The sequence below is a fragment of the Anoplophora glabripennis genome, unplaced genomic scaffold (assembly GCF_000390285.2).
Source record: "Anoplophora glabripennis isolate ALB-LARVAE unplaced genomic scaffold, Agla_2.0 scaffold130, whole genome shotgun sequence".
Taxonomy (NCBI): Eukaryota; Metazoa; Arthropoda; class Insecta; order Coleoptera; family Cerambycidae; genus Anoplophora; species Anoplophora glabripennis.
Genome location: NW_019416297.1, coordinates 285,046 through 306,890, shown reverse-complemented (window position 1 = coordinate 306,890; position 21,845 = coordinate 285,046). Strand labels below are relative to the sequence as shown.

The 21,845-nt window shown below is 34.3% G+C and overlaps 1 protein-coding gene across 3 annotated transcripts in view; it reads right to left on the bottom strand.

Annotated features, from left to right (window-relative positions):
- Positions 1-21,845, bottom strand: part of LOC108904190 (zinc finger protein 608-like) — a 296,106-nt gene that overhangs the window by 84,925 nt on the left and 189,336 nt on the right. For all 3 annotated transcript variants that reach the window (XM_018706641.1, XM_018706643.1, XM_018706642.2), the window contains exon 3: positions 8,589-9,692. In XM_018706641.1, the coding sequence (XP_018562157.1) occupies positions 8,589-9,620 (1,032 nt within the window). In that variant the 5' untranslated portion in view covers positions 9,621-9,692. The remainder of the gene's footprint in view (positions 1-8,588; positions 9,693-21,845) is intronic.

The following is a 21,845-nucleotide window of genomic DNA, read 5'->3' as shown; positions in this document are numbered from 1 at the left end:
GAAAATCGACATATTATTTTAAGTCGATAATCTCAAATTGAAAAAGTAGTTTAAATTTGGTTTTGACATGTTATTCGTTATCGCATTTCGTTTACCCTAATTTGATCAACGTTGTGTCTCTTAAGATAAGGGAGATTCCCATAGTGCGGCTCGAAAAATAAGCAACCGGTATCTATAATAAGTTCAAATATCTGGGTATGTCGATGTAATCTGTTTTCAACTATTTTATTTACTAGTTACCCATAACAAATCTATTATTACTTAATAGACTGATACTATGATATCCATAAAAATACATTTCTAAATATCTTCCTATTAGTCGAGGAAATAAAGCAGAAAATGAGCCGAAATCTCCGAAATTTTTCGATCAAGTCGCATCAAGATGGGGTTTTTGCATTCGCTTTCTAAAATTATGTGGAAAAAATGTATCAACTTAGTATTATGTTTTTCGGCCAAATTGCATTTGTGCAGTGCAAAATGCATTGAGAAAAATGCATTTTTTAAAGTCACTTCAAAAATTCATAACTCGGTTAATAATGCCTAGAATGGACTCAAATCAGTGTCCTGGGGGTTTTCGAGGTCGCTGATCCCGAATGTGACCTTCAAATTGGTCCGTCGACGACCTGGAGCTTAGGATTGATGATGAACGTCATCTCCGAGGCTTCTCCTGAATTTCACTCTTAAATACAACGGGACTTGACACCCGGAGGTTTTTCGGGTCGCTGATTCCTAATTTGGCGTCGGCGAGCACTTTCTGGACACCTGGTGCACCGGAAGCTGGACATGGACGTCATCTCCGGGAGTTTTCCTGTAACATTCGCGTGAACGAGCCGAAAATCGCATTAGGGTGTTTTTCGGGGCGCTCTTCTCGAAATCATCTTATAATATGACGCATGTCCGACTGTGGATCCCCAGACCGGGGTCCTCGGAAAACTATCCGGGCCCTATACATCAGTTGATAATGAAAATGATATTTAATAGAATATTTTCAAATTAAAGTTAATAAGTAGTTGATTAAATTATGATAAAATGGAGTTAGATTATATTTGAGTTAAATTAAATTGAAGTTAAGAGTAGGTTAGAAATGGCAATTGATTTGGAAATAAATGATTTTGATTTGTTTTTGAAACAACACTTGCATACATTGTGACATTCACTCAATTTATTCCCTCTATTTTCATCTTGCATACTTTAAATGAGATCAACAATTCCAAACAAGTTTTGCAGTATTAACGGCAGTTTCAAATATATTGAAAATTCACTGTTTATTGATTTTTCTGGCGATGACGCCGATTTCAAGGTCCAGGTTCCGGTGCACCAGGTGTCCGGGGAGTGGTCGCCGACGCCAGATTCGAAAAGAGCGCCCTGAAAAACCACCTGACGCGATTCTCGGCTCATTTACGCGAATTCTACAGGAAAACTTCCGGAGATGACGTCCATGTCCAGGTTCCGATGCACCAGGTGTCCGGGGGGTGCTCGCAGACGCCATATTAGGAATCAGCGACCCGAAAAACCCCCGGATGTCTCGTTGCAGTGAAGGGTGAAATTCAGGAGAAGCCTCGGAGATGACGTTCATCATCAATCCTAAGCTCCAGGTCGGCGATGGACCAATTTAAAGATCATATTCGGGATCAGCCATCTCGAAAACCCCCAGGACTCTGATTTGAGTCCATTTCAGGCAATATTAACCGAGTTCTGAATTTTTTCCAAGTGACTTTAAAAAATGCATTTTTCTGGATGCATTTTGCACTGCAGAAATGCAATTTGGCCGAAAAACATAATACAAAGTTGATACATTTTTTTCACATAATTTTAGAAACCGAATGCAAAAACCCCATCTTGATACGACTTGATCGAAACATTTCGGAGGTTCAGTGCTTTATTTCCTGGACTATATACATATACACTAGTTTTGTTTGAATAATAGTGTTTTTGATCTAGATAATTTGATATAACTTCGAAAATACATTATATCGTTATATAATTCAAATACTCAAAAAGAATTATTGAATAATAAAAATGACTTGTAAACGATTTATGAAAATATATTATAGTCAAAAACTGATATTAACAAATAATTATAATTAAATATAAATAAGTAATAAACAATTTAAGCAACATTATTATTACTAACACAGTTCGAACATAACTACAGTCCGTAGGATATTTGTTGAGATAGAATTCCAAGAAGACCCCTGCGTCACTTTCTTTGGAATTATCTGCATTGGACACCCGACGTATTCTATCCCAACAAATACCAAACATCGTACGGACTGTACATATCTACATTATGCTCTTTCAATTACGTTCTTTAATTTATACTTTATTACACTGTGCTGTTGACAAGTTCTAAAAGTGGTAATAGAGTTCCAGACTAGCGCTTACAGACAGCGAGGTATTCTCGTGCATACCTGCGCATTTCTTATGCGACGAAGGCCAGAGATAATTTTAATGAAATCATTTCTATGATATAGGTCTTTCTCATTCGTTTTACATCAGAATAGAAAAACCTAACCTTAACTTTATCAGTAGTATTGATAATCAAGAGAAGTGCACATACGAGAAGCTGATCTATGAAATAAACATTGCGCAAGCGTGGGCACAGTCAAGCTAATAGTGTTTAAAGATTAACAATTCAGTTTGCTTGACGGCTCTCCATATATGCGCTATTCTTTATTCTTAATAAAAAAATAAATAAGTAAAAAGTGAGGTTACGTCTTTTTTATGTAAAAATTACTTCAGTAAAGTTATCTCTGGCCTATGTCATATAACAAACGCGCATGCGCCACAGTGGGAAATATTGGAAAAAATTCTCACCATTCGCCAATTTTCATCGTCTCGTGATTTTTTTTTTAAGAATCTCGTGGTAATCTGAATTTTCATATTCCGGTGAGGTTTTTTTTTAATGCTTAGGGAGCGCCCCAACCTCAATGTCGAAGAAAAAATATTTAAATACTCGATGTGCAGTTGTAGAAAAAAAAATGATTAAAAAGTATATGCTATTAATAAATTTGATTATTATGACCCTTGATGATATATTTGGAGTTAGGTTTTTGAAGAAAAAACATCAGATATATCATCAAGGGCCATAAGGGGCGCTCTCTAAGCATTAAAAAAAAGGGTTTTTCGAAAAAACCTCACCGAAATATGAAAATTCAGATTACAACGAGATTATTAAAGAAAAATCATGGGACGATGAAAATTGACGAGTGGCGAGAATTTTTTCCAATATGTATTTCCCACTGTGATGCGGGGAGAAATAACTCAGAATTAGTTGAAGATAAGTACAAGCAAAATTTTTTAAAAGTATGACGCCGAAATTAGAATGATTTTGAAAGACCTCATTACTTCTATGAGTTCTATATGCCCTAGAAGATTGTTGGGTCACTTTTTGATATAATCTATACAGGGTGTTTCTAAAATAGGGTTCCAAACTTCTGCTGCGTTTATAACTCATTAAAATAAGCCAAAAAGTTCCTATTAACATGTGCTCTAAAACGCACCCTTCGGAAGTTATATGCCCTTAAAAGGGCTCAAACAAAATTGTTTTTTTTTTCTGTTATTGACCACTTTTACTAATTAAACACTGCAAAGCTCAATTTATCAATAACTTAAATTGTTAACCATTGTGGCAACGTCAGTCTTTTATTTGCCATGGTAAACAGATTTTTGTAATTTTTGGCCTAATAACTTAAAGAGCAGAGTGATTTTCAAACTCAATTTACTCGAAAACCATTGGAAAAACCGATTTGGACAAAGATAATATTTTTTACGTAAAATTGTTAAGATTTTATAAATCTGTAGAGAAAATTGTAAAAAAATTGAAATAAAAAAAATTAGGGGCCGAAAACCCCCTTCACCAACCTAAAAGGGACGCATATGATTTGCATGTCGAAAAACGGAGTAGCCCATGTTATTTAACGTAAAAAGTTATGTAAGACCCATAAAGTTTTTTCTATTTACTTGCGACCGTTTTGTCAATAACAGAAAAAGACCAGTTTTGTTTGAGCCCTTTTAAGGGCATATAACTTCCTAAGGGTGCGTTTTAGGGCACATGTTAATAGGAACTTTTTGGCTTATTTTAATGAGTTATAAACGCAGAAGAAGTTTGGAACCCTATTTGAGAAACACCCTGTATAGTTTGATGACGATTCATCTAACACTGACTTGAATTCTACTCGTGGACTCAAGAAAAAATAGTTTATTGGAAATGGTTTGTTTATCCATATCTACATAAGGTTCTCTGATCATCAGATAACTTTCAATCAAACCATTTTCCACGTCACCATTAGATTCAGTATTAATTTTACAATTAGGTAATTAATATAAGTGAATTGCAGAGATAGTATAGGTACCGTACCAAATGAAAGCTTGTATCCTCGAGTCTTCTAGGGCACCTACATAATGATTAAAAACTATGTTTTAAATCTTTAAGGAAAGGTAGAGCCATTAGGAATCGTTTAAGAAAAAAAATATTGGTTGTCCTTGTTTTTTTTCACGTTTTTAACGAAGAATGCCACTTCTTGAAATGTGTGAGAACATTACTATTACACCCCGTATAATGATGGCTTCCATTGGTTGTGTATTCTAACATCAGGACTAAATATACAGTGTCCCCCTAAAGTCGTGCACAAATTCATTATTAGGTAAACAAAAGAAATTATTAAAAATTCCCGAAACAGGTCAATTTTTGAATTTAATTTACTATTTTTTCAAATAATAATTTAATATACAGGGTGATATGGTATATGTTTCTAGTAATGACGTCATCACATTTTTTTTTAAATGGAACACCCCACTTTTTTCCAATTTTCGGATTGCCCTAACTGAGCTGATTCCAAAAATATACAAGTTGCTTCTAATTGTTACAGGGAGGACAACAATACCCAAATTATTTACAAATACTAAATTTATTTACAAATAAATAAACGTACTAAAAATTGAATCAAATCACCAGAAACACCTAAATTAAATGTTCAAATTGTTGACCATTTACTGTCAAACAATGGGCCAGACGGAAAGTAAATTCTTGCTGTACATTCCCAATGACTTCAGGCGGGATCGCTCGAACTTCTTGCCGAATTCGTTCCTTCAGATCGTTAATACCGTTTGGTTTATTGACGTATATTTTGCTTTTTACATAACCCCAAAGAAAAAAGTCGAGTGGTGTTAAATATGGTGATCTGGCGGGCCATTCCTTAGGCCCTCTTCTGCCAATCCACCGATGAGGAAACACGTCATCTAAATAGCGGCGAACAGCGCTGGCATAGTGCGGTGGTGCACCATCTTGCTGAAACCAAATGGTTTCATTGGGCAAATCTGGATCTTCTTCATTTGGAAATAGAACACTCAAGGAAGGAACTAAATGGAACTGAAGAAATTCCAAATATCTTGCACCATCTAAATTTCCTTCAAAGAAATACGGCCCCAAAATTCGATTACCAACAATTCCGGCCCAAACATTGACCTTTTGGGGATGCTGAGTGTGTGCTTCCATCATCCAATGTGGATTGCGATCTGACCAGTACCGACAATTCTGTTTATTGACGGTGCCATTCAAATAAAAAGACGCCTCGTCGGAGAAAATTATGCGTTTCACAAAATCCGGATCTGCCTGACATTCTTCCATCATCATTTCGCAAAATTCTGTGCGTCTGTCGAAATCATCGTCACATAATTCTTGTACTAAGTGGACTTTGTAGGGATGATACTTGTTTCTGTGAAGAAGTCTACTCAATGTACTTTCACTCATTCCTAAATTATCTGCTACGACTCTCAGACTGGATTGCGGGTTTTCATGAATGGTCAAAAGGGCTTGTAACTGCACTTCTTCATCTACAGTCGGTCGGCCAGATCTGGGCATATCTTTAACATGACCATGATTTCGAAACTTTGCTTCAGTTCGGCTAACCGTGGATCGATTTATTGGTGGACGATTGGGATGAATTTCATTAAACAAAACACAAACTTCCTCATGAGTTCGAATTCTATCACCATATCCGATCATCATAAGAATTTCAATCCGTTCGGTTTCACTTAGAATCATGTTTTTTAATTAATTCAAAAATACTCAATATTTTAAGGAAGAATCATTCAAAATGGATTTACTTGTACAATCTTAACAAACTATTTAAAAATGATTGCCTGCAAGAAATACACGAGCACGTTCTATCAGGCAGATAAAATTAAAAAAGCATCAAAGAAATTATAGCAAAAAATAATGACATTTTAAAATGATATGTGGTGATTTGATTCAATTTTTAGTACGTTTATTTATTTGTAAATAAATTTAGTATTTGTAAATAATTTGGGTATTGTTGTCCTCCCTGTAACAATTAGAAGCAACTTGTGGTATATTTTTGGAATCAGCTCAGTTAGGGCAATCCGAAAATTGGAAAAAAAGTGGGGTGTTCCATTTAAAAAAAATTGTGATGACGTCATTACTCGAACATAGGTCACCCTGTATATTAAATTATTATTTGAAAAAATAGTAAATTAAATTCAAAAATCGCCCTGTTCCGGGAATTTTTAATAATTTCTTTTGTTTACCTAATAATGAATTTGTGCACGACTTTAGGGGGACACTGTATAATATTTCCTTATAGGGAAAATATTTTAGTATCTTCTTTAAATATAAATTCGAAATTTATGTCAATCATTATTACTCACAATATATTTTTATCGTTCCGCATCAATGTAATAACTTACTTGGAATAATGTGTTGTGCGGCCTCAGGAAATAACTGCTTAATCTGCTATCTTTATTTTATCAAGATTTATAGGATTTTTTCGTGCACGCTAAAAATATCTTGCCGGTCTATTTTCGTGTAGTCGCCTACGTAAACCGATTAGGAGTTTAAAATATTTTCCTCCTACTGCTTTTTATATTGATATAAATAAACGACGTGGATCAATTAAGTCAGGCTTTTTATCCGTAAACTTTGAACGAAATGATCTCATTCCGCCGACTATAACCGGTTGCAGTATAACAACGGCTCGAAATAAATCTCTCGTTCCACCGAAGACACACGAAAATAAACAAATTTTTTTCGTAACAAATTTTCAAACTGGCATCGTTTCAATGCTCTATATACAATTACACATCAATATAATGCTATAACAGTGAGGTTAGTAATGCACATGACACATGTTTACTATACCAAAATAAATTCACCGACTGTGCCACGCTAGTGCTGCTTTTCTGTTTGGGTTTACACTTCAGGCATGGACTATGTCTTTATTGAAAGTGAGATATTAAAATTTATACCGTTTATAGTTTTTTTTGCTCTTAAATTTAAATATAAAAGGACGTAAATTGTGCAATGAAATTGACATAAGCACTATAAACAAAGAAAATGTAATAGAGCCAAAAGAAAAATTCACATCTGAGCAGTAATTATGGTGTGTAACACTTGCTTATTTTTGTATTGTCATAATAGGAATCAATATATATTTTATTTTGTAATAAAACTATCGTGGTTGCTTTGAATCAAACCTAAGCTGTCCACACGGAATGCGATAGCCAGTGTTTATTTGCCCTTGAGATAATGTAATTTATGAGTACCGAAATGTAGCCCAGGATGCCGAAACTGAGACAGGGTGTTCTTTGTGACAGTGGTACCTGGCCAGCGCCCGAATAAGGTTGACATTATAATGTGTGTGCTAGCTTGAATACATTGTTTAATGAATTGTGAATTTGTGAGTAATATGCCATACTTGTTTATGTTTATGAATACCTCAGTACACGCCACGTCCTAATGGTTGTGGTTCCTTCGAAGTGTGCCTTGTAAGTTCTCCGGGGTCTTACCTACGTTTCGATTGTGATGACATAATAATAGTATGACTCACACACCCAGTAGTTGTGATGCTAACTAGTTGACGTCCGGGGGAGAATCGACTAATTTCAGGTGACACTAGCTAGTTGTTGAAGAAAGAATGATACATGTTTGCTAATTAATGTAATGGAAATGTATGGAAGGATATATCTTGAATCCTAAAGTTAGGGGGAGTGTAACCCCTCGGTGAGTTACCTATTTATTTGTTTTTTATTGACAGAACAGTAAATTTGATATTTGTTTCATATACCCTCTTAATTTCTGGCGAATGACCCACCTGTTGTCGAGATAAACTGATTTGTGTTAACCCTTGTATAAAAGGTAACAATACCAATAATAACATTTATTTTACAGGTCATTACTTATCCTAGGGAACACTAAGTACCGATAAGTATGTGGAATTTGAAATTAAAACCAGTTAAACTGAGATATTAGTTAAGTAATTAAGTTGAATTAATTGGAATTAGAGTAATAATTTTATATAAAATCTACAAGTGAAAGAGAAGAATAAAAAACATTTACTTTTCTTTTGATATGAAACATCCTATTTTCTTGTAATTTCAGAGCAATATATTAAAAAACACTTGCATTTAGACATCACATCATTATTGTCAGTCATTGTTCATAATCATCGCTATATTTCAAAATATTACACGCTGATTAAAAAAAAAATAGTTCATATAATAAAAATATCCAGTCTGGCAGCTGTAAGGGTGAATTTATTTTTATGCATACGAGTTTAAGCATGCCTTACCTTATTTTCGATTTTGAGCTTTTTGGCAGGTGGTGGCGATGAACTTCTGTCGTCTGTGGGCATGGAAGGCTGCATCTGGACCGCGGTAGAAGCACCCACCTTGGCTTGTTCCGGTTTCGCTGCGGATCCTTGGGCAGTGGCGGCTGCTGGGCTGGGCGGCGGGCCCGGGGACGGCCCCGACGCGGCCCCCTGCGGGGGTCCGGGACCAGTACTAGCCGGGAACACAGACCGTGGCGGCCCCGACTGAGGAACACTCACTCGCATGATACCGTTCATCTCGGCCACGGACACACTCACAGCACTGGAGTTAGGGTTCGGTTGGACGACCGCCTTGGGGTTGGGGTTGGGCTTGTCGTTGGAGGAGGAAGATGAGGAAGAGGTCGAAGACGACGATGAAGAGGAGGAAGATGAGGACGACGAGGATGACGACGACGATGAGGAGGAACCGTGCTTATCCCGTGCCTTGTCTCTGCGGTGACCGCTCGAACCGCGCTTGCTGTTGCCCGACGAACTGTTGGAGGACGCCGAGGCCGGAGAGGCGGCGTTGGAGGCGGTGACGGCGTGCTTACCCGTGGACATCGCAGCCCCCTTCATTTCCGCCTGGTCAACGCTGCCGTTCTGTTCGTTGGACTTGACGATTTCGTGTTTCGCTTCCGACGTCTTGGTGCCCGGTTTGGTTCGTTTGATTTTCATTTTGAGGCCTTTATCGGTGGTGGCCGAGTGCTCGATGTGCATCTTGGCGGTGGCCGCCGCTTTAGAGGCCTGGGGCCCGCCCCCCGCATTCGCCGCCATCACGGTGTTCGTCTGCTGGCTGATGGTCGCAACCTCGTTGGTCTTCTCTATGTCCGCATCCAAGTCGATGATCAGATCCCCGATGCCTATATCCCACTCGTTGTCATCGTATTCGAAGTTCGAGGGCTGGGTAGTCGTCGTAGCGGTGTCTGGCTTCGCCGTGGCGTTCCCGCTCCTGGAGTCCGCCACCCTCGCTCGGTGGCCCGCTTCTTGCGAGCTGGATCTCATTGGGGTCGCCATGCGCTAGTCCGGGCCCCGCCGCCGAGTCCCTGCCCCGCGGCGCCCGACAACTCCAAACACTGCATCTTATCCCTGCAACAACAAACAGAACCACGTATCAGTTACGAGCATACCCTTTTACCTCTCAAAATGTTGACTTAAACTAAGTTAGAACAATATTATATTGTGCGTTCAATGAATACACATTAAATGTACCGCTTGTCATGGCTGCTACATAACATACACATAGTGTGTTTTAATTACATATGTACATACTTTAAAATTATATATCTATCTACGTATGTACGTCAACTTAATAAATCAAGCCATTAGGATTTCTAATTAATATTTGAAAAGCTTACAATAAATAAATAAATCACTGAAATTTTAGTGTACCCGTAATGGGAAATTCTTGGTATTCTTTGGAAGTTGGTAGATTTCCTTTTGGTATACCCTGGATTTTTTATATTATTTATCGCCAGATCATGTGGTAACGTTAAGAGGTATGGATAACATTTTACTTGAGTTTACGAACTATTTTCCATTTTAACTAGAATTCTATGCATTGAAAGTATACAAATTTAACTTTAACTTCTTAGACCATAGTTTTTAATTAATGGATTAGATTTACTAGATAATGTGGTTGTAATTCAATGCTACATGGCGGTAGTGCTTTAGTTGTTTCCTACAATAACATTACTTGTTCATTAATTAAAGGCTTGTCTTTAAAGTTGCTTTTTTTAATAAGCTTGGTACCTTCTTCTAAAATAAAACATCTCTTGTTTCTAGTTACTGATGTTCTCGATTATGTTGAATAAAATCTTTTTAGTTAGGTATTTTTAATGTTAAGGAGTTCATGTATTAAATTAGTATACTAGTGTGAGTCTAACGTTTTTGCATTTTTAAAATGCTTAACAAAAAAAATTGGGGCTTTCGAAAATACGAAAAGGATATTTTTCACAAATACTAAGTATGAAAGCGATAGGTCTATCTTTAATAGAAGAGAATATGAAGATGGGTATGACAAAGATTTGATAGCGTAGATATTTAAAGTTTCCAAAACTCTTATTTACACATTCCTACTCTCTTATTATTAGAGACAGGGTTTTGGAATAAAGTACCATAAATTCCGCAGCTGATAGAACATAAAAAAATCTTCTCGAACTATGCGAACTATTTTGTTGTCAGATAATTTTTTAAATCAGATTTTGGCTATATCATCCAAAAAACAATGTGATGTAATAAAGTTTTTTGGGGTGCTAAATACGTTGGAGATATTAGTTTTTGACCTGATTTTATGACAACTTTTTTGATGTTTTTTTTACAGTAGGTATATTAAAAAATTGTATTTTATAAAAACGAAACTCTTGTTAAAATTGCTGAAAACACCCCAAAGAGAACCAGTTTCTACTCCATAATATATAAAATGCCTAAAAACGAATGAGCCATACTTCAAAGGTAGTAGATTGCTTCCTTAAAAAGTAGTTAAAATTGAATCAAATAATCGTATTGAAAGCCGATAACTTAAGCGAAAATCGTTTACGACGTAAAGAATTTAACTTTAAAGAAGGTATGTCAAAACATGTCATAAAAAATGATCGTATTTAATGACCTCTAACGTATGATCCTCAAAAACTTATCGGTACCAAATTTCAATATATTAAACTATTTTTTAGATTGATTTAGATAATTTTAAAATAATCATATTTGACATACATAGGCTCATGGCCTACAGGAAAAAATGGGTTTTATTGATCTTGAAGAAAACAAATGTATGCAATAAATATGAACGTGTCGAGTATTGTTATTTGAAAAATTAAGCATTTACGAAAAAAAAATATTCTCATTTCAATCTTTACATCAAACTCGAATAATAAATTCTATATTTAATCATATTATTTTTATTTTATACCATACAGCAATAATGTCCATTTCTATTAACATTAATTCAAGTTAATCATAATTCCAGAATTTGAGAGGCTTAATGGCACTGTGATAACTTAACTTCACCGTAGTTTGGGAAAAAACGTAAAATATTGGAAAATTTTATGGCACCCTATTTGTGAGAACATTTTTAATGTAAATAATTTGACTAGTATTTTCCCCGAGATTTTTCCTCAGTTTTCATTTAATTACTTCGGTAGGTAACAAAAATGCTTATGGATCTAAAAGGGCTGACAAGTATTTGTTTCGCTTTAAATTATTTTCCCCGTTTTTACGACAAAACGATTGGCGTGCCTAAGTTTATCTCCATATCTAAAAATTCATAACGTCAGGACCATCTTCCTTTGCTTTGTTGTCAACTATAATGTAGATATATTTTTCAAAATACACGTTGTTATTCAAGTGGAAACACTTCTACGCCCATCTGTCGGCTTTCTTTAAATAAAATACCAGCAACCACGCATACTAATCGACAAACCGAAATACATTATTCATTCCCGTTTCTCAGTTGCTTAAAATATCCTCCATTAAAAGCCAAGAACCAGCGAGCCAACATAAAAGAACGCGTAACCCAATGATTACCGTCATTAATTATATACAACGCGCAGAAGATTGATATATACAAGTCTCGTTTGATTCATTGTTTATGGCCACAATAAAATTAAGATGATTAATAAACCGAGAGAGAGAAAGGCCGTTCCGCAGAGGCAGCAGTAAACATTACGTCAAGATACGTGTATTGCTGCAAACATCCTGAAAATTATACAAACACGCCACATGTCAGGGAGATGTGTGTGTGCGTAATCGAGTTACACAGAACCTGCTGTGCGTTGAATAAGACTTGTGATAATAGAATGGCATGTGTGCCTCGAATGGTAAGCGGCTTTATCCGTGAGATATATGGCCCTAGCTAGATATCCATGCCACCGCGTCGTTCGAGGGGAAATTGATTATAAATGTACGCCGATGAAAGCTACGACTTATGATTATTATTTTCCGTATAATCCATTTCGGCGTATTAAAATTCCGCTGCGTTCCATCTTTTGATGTAGAAACGAATTAATTTTCTAATTATTAAATATTAAATGATGTATCATTCTTATTTGATGGTACCGAGGTGTGGAGACGATAATATAGAAAATTTAATTTTTTACACTATTTTAAATAGTTTGCTATTTTATTCGCTAAACTTAATTCAAAGCTTCTTTTAATTTACTGTGATTTCGAAGGTCAGTTCACTATAAAATAATTATTACAAAAATAACTGTATATTGCTCTATACATTTTGAACTCAGCAGGTTTATCCCTTGTCACATTTTAGGAATCTCTAAATGGATTTGCATGAAGTTGATAAACTGAGGGTATAATTAAAACAAAGAGAGGTCTTTAATTGGTAGAATCATGTCTAGGAAAGATAATTAAAATTTTACGAAATTTTCTTACGATTTCAAGGAAATATATAAAAAATATCAAAAGAAATAATTTACTGTTGCATTTCGAAGATATGAACCAAACTTTTATTTTTTTTTAATGGAACACCCTGTATATTTGTGGTTTTATTTTGGTTTACTTTTGCATTTTGAACATATAAACTAAACTTTTTTTTATTTAAATGGAACATCCTTTATATTTGTTTTTGGGGTTTTCTCTCTTTCTTCTGATTACAATAATATAGTTACAGGGTGTCCAGAAAGCTCATGTCAAAAATGAAGGGGTATACAGGAGAGCTCAAAATAGTTGTAGTATATACTTCATAACAACAAATTTCCTATCGGGCTTCGTTGCGGAGTTATTCGCCTTCAAAGAAAGAAGTTTGAAAAACAAATTCCAATTATAACTCCTAAGTCGTTACCATGACAACAATGAAATTTGGATAATTAAAGTAAGTAACTCAGGGTAATGTTCATTTCCAAGTTTAAACTGATATTCAAAGTGCCTGAATTATACAGGAGCAGACGAAATTATCCATTGTTGTCATGACAACGACTTGATATAGTAGTATATAATTGGATTTTGTTTTTCAAACTTCTTTCTTTGGAGGCAAACGACTCCACAGCGAAGCCCGAATGGAAAATATTTTTTATGAACCACTATAACTATTTTGAGCTCCCCTGTATAGGTACCCCGTCATTTTTGACATGACCTTTCCGGACACCCTGTATACATGTCACATATTTGTTTTGACAGTTTTCATTATTTCATTCACTCAGGATTGCCATTAAACCATTGCATTAAATTTACTAAATAGGGCTTTAAATATTTTATTTAAAAAATACTACACTAAAAAAGATGTTTTTTAATCCCATTATGTTTTAAACAAAGGAAATTTTTTTCTATTTACCTTGTGAAGGGATAATTTTATGATCAACAGGAAATCCAAATTTATCCTCCATGTGCTCGTAGTTCTTTCTATGGGGGATTCTAAAAGACGCAACAAAAAAAAATCTAATAGTTTATGTAACCTAAGAGAAAAAAAGCATATCCATAACATGGCATTATAACTGTATAAAAATTGTTTGCAATATAATGTCCTTCGTCTAGAACAGGATAAAGGTATTGTAAAACACCATTAATGAGATATTTTTTCTTAATAAGAATTTAAAGATTTGTTTAATAAATTTAGCAACGGAAAGAAACTAAACCATTGTGCAATCAAAGCAAATATATGACGTAGACAAAAAGAGAGAGGAATTTAAAAACGACAAATATATAAGGTATTCCATTTAAAAAACCAAAAGTTTAATTTATATCTTTGAAAACCAATACTAAATTGTTTATATATACATATTTCTTTGACATGGTAAGAAAATTTCCTAATACTTTGGTCCTTACCATTGTTTCCTAGGAAGAGAGTTAAGAATGTTATGTGAATNAGAAAGCTCATGTCAAAAATGAAGGGGTATACAGGAGAGCTCAAAATAGTAGCAGTACTTCATAATTGTTTTTCCTATCGGGCTTCGTTGAGGAGTTATTCGCCTTCAAAGAAAGAAGTTTGAAAAACAAATTCCAATTATAACTTCTAAGTCGTTACCATGACAACAATGAAATTTGAATAATTAAAGTAAGTAACTCAGGGTAATGTTCATTTCCAAGTTTAAACTGATTCAATGTACCTGAATTATACAAGAGCAGACGAAATTATCCATTGTTGTCATGACAACGACTTAGATAATATATGTATATAATTAGATTTTGTTATTCAAATTTCTTTCTTTGAAGGCAAACGACTCCACAGCGAAGCCAGAATGGAAAATATTTTTTATGAACCACTATAACTATTTTGAGCTCCCCTATATACCCCTTCATTTTTGACATGACCTTTCCGGACACCCTGTATACATGTCACATATTTGTTTTGACAGTTTTCATTATTTCATTCACTCATACTCAATTGTTTATACTTTGACATGGTAAGAAAATGTCCTAATACTTTGGTCCTTACCATTGTTTCCTAGGAAGAGAGTTAAGAATGTTATGTGAATTATTCTGTATAGTCGGGATGCACTTTTTATGTAAAAAAAAGTACCTACGCTACTGAATTTTTTTAGAAAAAAAAACAATAAATTTGGATTATACAATCCAAAATCTACCAAAAGCACGTTCTACAGCAGAGGTCGGCAAGTAATTTTCGGTGGAGTCCGGATACTTTTGAAAATTTTTAACGAGGTCCAAAAAAAAATCATATTATTTTTTTATTTTAATTTGGACTCAAATTTAATCTGCTTATTAACCATTAACAACTCACACACCCACACAATTGTAAAATACTAGAAGAAATGATAAGATTGGCACTTAAAACGTAAAAAACATTTTTTTAAATAATTTATTTAAGTAATTTATACTTTAAAAAAAATTTTGGCGGTCCAGTATTTTACCTTCCACGGTCCGCCAGTTACCGACCCTTGTTCTACAGTATATCATTTTTTAAATGCGATGTTTACGAGCCTATTTCGTCTTTTCCTTTTGTGTAGATGGAGATTTTCCCCGTTTTGGTCATCAAACGTAAAGAATAAAAAGGAATCCTTGTGTCGGCCACCTCGTTCTCCCTACTCCAATTCATTGGATTATTTTGTCGCAGGCGCTCAGAAAAGTAATGTTTACAGTACAAGTACAACCTGAACATGAATTAAGATTAAGTTATTAATAAATTAGTTTATTGAATTCGTTACTGTTTGTATTGTAATAATAAGAAGCGTTCTTGATAGATTTTGAACAATACCATCCTAACGTACTATTTTATTTGAAAAATTTAGTTTTTTTACGTAAAAAAGGAAGCAGCATCCTGGGTGTATCCACTGATTAAAATCGAGATTAAAATGGTGGAATAAAAATTATCCCGATATTCACTTTTGTTTCAAAACTTAAACGCTTTGTATATCGCAAAATGAGCCACCTGCAACAAAAGTTTCTCAAACTTGTCTAAATTCTGTAAGAAATTATACCCTGTATCAATCGAAATAAAATCCGTTTTTTTTTCTTAAAGTATCAATGATTTAATAAAATAATACCTACATACCTATACATCGCATTTGCTGTTTCGACGAGTTTTTCGAGAATATATTCAACGTTAACCTGATTCCGAGCATGATGTTGACGAGGCTCTAAAATATATTGAAGCATTTTTTGACCTTTGTTTACTACCTTTTTTCTTATGTTTGAACATAAATCCTAATGATGAAGTTTGGCAGACTGAACCTGTTTTGGAGATTCTTACTTGAAAACGGTATGTCCTACCAAAACCAAACAAAAAGACCTTTCTTTTGGAACAAATTATAATCAAAATTTTTAATTTCGCAATGAAATATGAAAAAACTATCTATAAAAAAGTTAAGATAGCTTTTACCTTCACCCCATACATGAGCGTAGGATTTTTGCTAGGAGTGTGCCCAGGGCTACAAGCTCTATGGAGGCCTCTAAAAAACACACGCACTTCAAAACCTAATAAACAATTTTTGAAACTTGCAGCATGCAGCAACAATTAGGGGGGGGGGTCTGTTCAATAGAAAAACAAGGTAGAAGTTAAAAAAATATTTAGGGTATTACTGAAATTATTACTTAATTAAAATTTTGTTAGTCAAACTGACTTTTAAGGAAATACTCTGACAAACATTAATCGTGGATTCTACGTCACCAAATCAATAAAAAGGTTCTGATAAATATGTGTCTGGAGATGCTTTTTTCAGTACTATGTTTTGAAACTTAAAAAAATATGACACATTTAAATATATCTTAAGCTGCTTAACATACATAGATTGATGAAACTTGACTTAATGACTACTTGCTGAGGTACACAAAACTATCAACAATCAAAGAAGCAAATAAATTTCAAAGATGTCACCTTTCCACTCATAATTGTAGTGACACAACAGCGGTACCGTTTTTACACATATTATAAAAATATTAGTTTTTGTAAGTAACAAATCAGTAGAAACAATGCAAAACTACTACGACGCCACACAATCATTTACATATTAAAATAACATAACCTCATTACTGATCTGAGGCTGGAAATCTGTTGGATTGGTACTTCTGAACTTCACGAAGAAATTGACGAAAATTAGAACATGATCTAATTCGTTAAGAACTTGATGAATAAATTCATGAAGTTATTTGACAGCAGATTTGGTGCATTACACTTGTCCAATTTCTTGATGAAGCGACTTCATGAATTAATTGATCAATAAATTGTCAATGTAAAACAGCTATAAGACAATATATTTTCATTTTTCGAATTCAAAAAACGAGCCATTTTTCAGATATTATACGATATAGTCGAATAAATCGAAAATAACTCCAAGGAATAGTCAGAAATACAATTAATTGTGAAAAGACCAAAAAATCATTGACGAAGGAATTTTCAATTTTTTTGAAGGATAATAACCCCCTAAAAAACATAATTTTACTGTCAATGATTTTTTACTTCTGATGATTACATAATATTTAAAATAGTAGATACTACTGTCTAATAAAAATTTCTAATATTTTTTTGTGAGATAAATAGTTTTGGAGTTATTTTCATTTATTTAACTTGCCGTAAGCTTATTTTAAATAAGAAATAAGAACTCAAAACACTGCTTGTTTTTCAATTACTACACACCTTGTTTTTTCTTTTTAGAAATACCACCTGGAAATGCACTTATCCAATTTCTAAAATATTAGGTGGCGTCAAAATTCTAGTTCCTAATGACTGGAACGCAGAAAATTTTCGCCCATAATCAATATCTCAAGTTTCATCAGTCTACGATAACACAGATATTTAAATAAATGTCCTATTTTTTAAATTTTCAGTATCATTGACAATCAAGAATTTTAGGTCACTTGGCGACTTTCAGCACAAAGACGAAAATATACAAAATTCCCAAAAGTATGCGAAAATTTACAAGAATTTACAGTCATTTTTATACAATTACAAATGTTCCCAATATCAGGAGATGGCCGATTGCATTGGACATGACTGCAACGAAAACGGTGTCGTCCTATCGCCAGCGAATCCTTAGTAGCTTCACCGAGTTAAAGTTTCGCCTATTATAGTCGTTGGCGATCGACTACACATACCGGTGTGTGAATCTTTTTATGCATCACAACCAACGTAACGTTTGACTTCCACTCTGAACACACCTTAAGGGACGCTTATATTAATCTATGTTAATTCTGATCCTTATGCTCAAACCATTTGTAATATTCTAATCTTGATTCTAATAATACACAAGCTGTATAATTCCAACAGAGGAATTACGATAATGAACGTCTGAAACCGAGACTGGAACTAATGCATATTCAAGCAGTGAAATAATTTATTCTAGGCAATGTTTCTTTATTCACTTCGTGCTTTTTCTTTTTAGGCATTTTATTATACCGAATAAGAAGCGACTGACGACGGTCCCTAATGAAAATTAATGCCCGNTGAATCAAAGAAGCAAATAAATTTCAAAAATGTCACCTTTCCACTCATAATTGTAGTGATACAACTGCGGTACCGTTGTGACACATATTATATAAATATTAGTTTTTTAAGTAACAAATCAGTGGAAACAATGCTTGTTTTTCATTTACTATACACCTTGATTTTTCTTTTTAGAAATACCACCTGGAAATGCACTTATCCAATTTCTAAAATATTAGGTGGCGTCAAAATTCTAGTTCCTAATGACTGAATCGCAGAAAATTTTCGCCCATAATTAATATCTCAAGTTTCATCTGTCTACGTTAAGATAGATATTTAAATAAATGTCATATTTTTTAAATTTTCATTATCATTGAAAATCAAGAATTTTAGGTCACTTGACTTTCAGCACAAAGACGAAAATATACAAAATTCCCAAAAGGATGCGAAAATTTACAAGAATTTACAGTCATTTTTATATAATTACAAATGTTCCCAATAGCACGAGATGGCCGATTGCATTGGACATAATAAAATCGTTATAACTCCTCGAAAGAATGACTGCAACGAAAACGGCGTCGTCCTATCGCCAGCGAATTCTTAGTAGCTTCACCGAGTTAAAGTTTCGTCTATTATAGTCGTTGGCGATCGACTACATACAGGTTAGGAAAGCACCGATGGTCCATCTGCCGTTAAGTGAGAGCGATAAAGTAAGACATAGAAATCCATGCCATAGAGAAGGATGGATATAATGAAGGCGTCTCATAGTCACCGCCCGTTTCACCCTTCCACAAATAAGATCCACTTCTTATTTGTGGAAGGGCGGTGACTATGATACGCCTTCATTATAGCCATCCTTCTCTATCGCACGGATTTCTATGACATATTTTATCGCTCTCACGTAACAGCAGATGGACCATCGGTAGTTTCCGACCCTGTATACCGGTGTGTGAATGTTTTTATGCATCACAACCAACGTAACGTTTGACTTCCACTCTCAACACACCTTAAGGGACGCTTATATTAATCTATGTTAATTCTGATCCTTATGCTCAAACCATTTGTAATATTCTAATCTTGATTCTAATAATACACAAGCTGTATAATTCCAACAGAGGAATTACGATAATGAACGTCTGAAACCGAGACTGGAACTAATGCATATTCAAGCAGTGAAATAATTTATTCTAGGCAATGTTTCTTTATTCACTTCGTGCTTTTTCTTTTTAGGCATTTTATTATACCGAATAAGAAGCGACTGACGACGGTCCCTAATGAAAATTAATGCCCGACGTAAATCACGGTTCCGTCCTCGATGATGTATGTCATAGTTAACAGAATGCATTTTAACTCCGTCGGTAAGGCCGACTATTTATGTACAGCGGCGGGCCAGCGATGCGTGGGAGGTATGCCGCTGGCGCGGCGACACGACACCAAGTCTTCATCACGCCTGAGAGGTCATGTAATGTTTCCTAATAATGTTAAATTACGATTTTAATTGCCACCTCGGTCACAAATTCAGGCACGAATTTACATGGGTTTATGTTGAATTACTTCTAGGCAGATATTGCTGTATGCCCACGGGCTACTTTATTGGATAGAATAGAATAGAATAGAGTTTATTTACTAAAAAATACAAAAAAACATAGTCATCAGTAAAAAGGCAAGTTAGCAAATAAACCACAAAACTTCATATAAGTGCACATGCACTGTTCATGAAGAAACCAAAAAAGATATAATAAAAAATATAATTAAAAATAAAAAAATACAATTTAAAATTGCACATAAATTACCTTTTGGGAACATAATACTCGTAGTTATGACTACAATAAATGTACACAAAATATACACATTATACAAAAATTTTTCCATTATGCATATGTAAAAAAAGGTCTAAAAAAAGAAAAAAGAAAAAGTGGCTATTACGCAATATATGAAACTCCGATGACAGAAACTAAAACAATGTATTATATCTCTGTTTTGGATTTATAATGTCATAAATTTGTTTTCTGGATTTACCTAAAATATATAGTTTAGCTTTGATTTTGAATTGCTTAAGGGTAGTCATATGTTTAAGGGTAACAGGTAGCGAGTTATATGCTTTTACACTGAGATATGTAAAGCATCGTTGTCCGCAAGTTGTTTTTATTCTAGGAACTCTTAGATTGCTATTTACATTTCCTCTAGTCATTTTTACGGCAATAGTTTTTACATTTTGTTTCCACTGATGCAATGTACACTGATAGTAAAAAAGTGACCGTATATCCATAACACCGGTATCACTAAACAGTGCATCAGAGGGATAAGTGACATCTTTATTGAATATTATTTTTAGAATTCTTTTTTGCAACACCTCCAAGTTTTGTAAGTGACTATCTAACACACCACCCCATCCTAAAATTCCATACGTTAAGTGGGATTCTACCAGGCAAAGGTATAGTATTTTCATTTGTTTAATATCTAATATATATTTTAGGCATTTAAACCGATATATTAACTTCCTAATTTTTTTTGCTATATAATTTACTTGTGTATTCCAACTCAATTTTCTGTCAATCATAATTCCCAAATATTTTATCTCTCTTTCAGGTAATATGCGGAATTCATCATTTACAACCAATAGATCAAAAGTTGGAGCAGATGTGTCATATAAATAAAACGGTATGTAATAAGTTTTCTTTAAATTTAGAGTTAAGTATTTGCTATCGAAGTAATTTTTAACTTTTCCAGGTCTTTCTCTACTAAGACTTTCAGATCGTCCCAGCTTGATGATTTATAGAAAAGAACAGTATCGTCAGCGTAGCTTAAGATTGTGCTTGAGGTTTGTATATTAAATAAAGAGTTTATATACAGAATGAATAGTATAGGCCCAAGTACTGTTCCTTGAGGTACACCATATTCTGTAATGTTAGGTCTACTTCGTATGCTATTTATTTCAGTATATTGTATTCTATTGTTTATATACGATGTTATAAGATTTAAACTGTTATTTCTGAAACCAATGTTGTTCAATGTCATTAACAGCTCTTTATGACATACGGTGTCAAAGGCTTTTTTCAAATCAATGAAAACTGCCAAGGACTTTTTATGATTATCTAACGAATCATATACCTTACTTACTAACGTCGCAATTGCGTCCTGTGTACATTTCCCCTTTCTAAATCCAAATTGTGCACTAGATAATAATTTGTACTTATCCACAAAACTGACGATTCTATCCTTAATTACCTTTTCAAATATTTTGGCAAAATTAGTAATCAATGAAATAGGTCTGTAATTCGTTACCTCCTCTTTATCACCATTTTTATAAATAGGCTTTACCACGGCCACCCTAAAGGCTGAGGGACATATTCCCTCATAAATTGCTCTATTTATTATGACAGATAAGGGCTTAGCAATATACTGAGCAATTTCCTTCA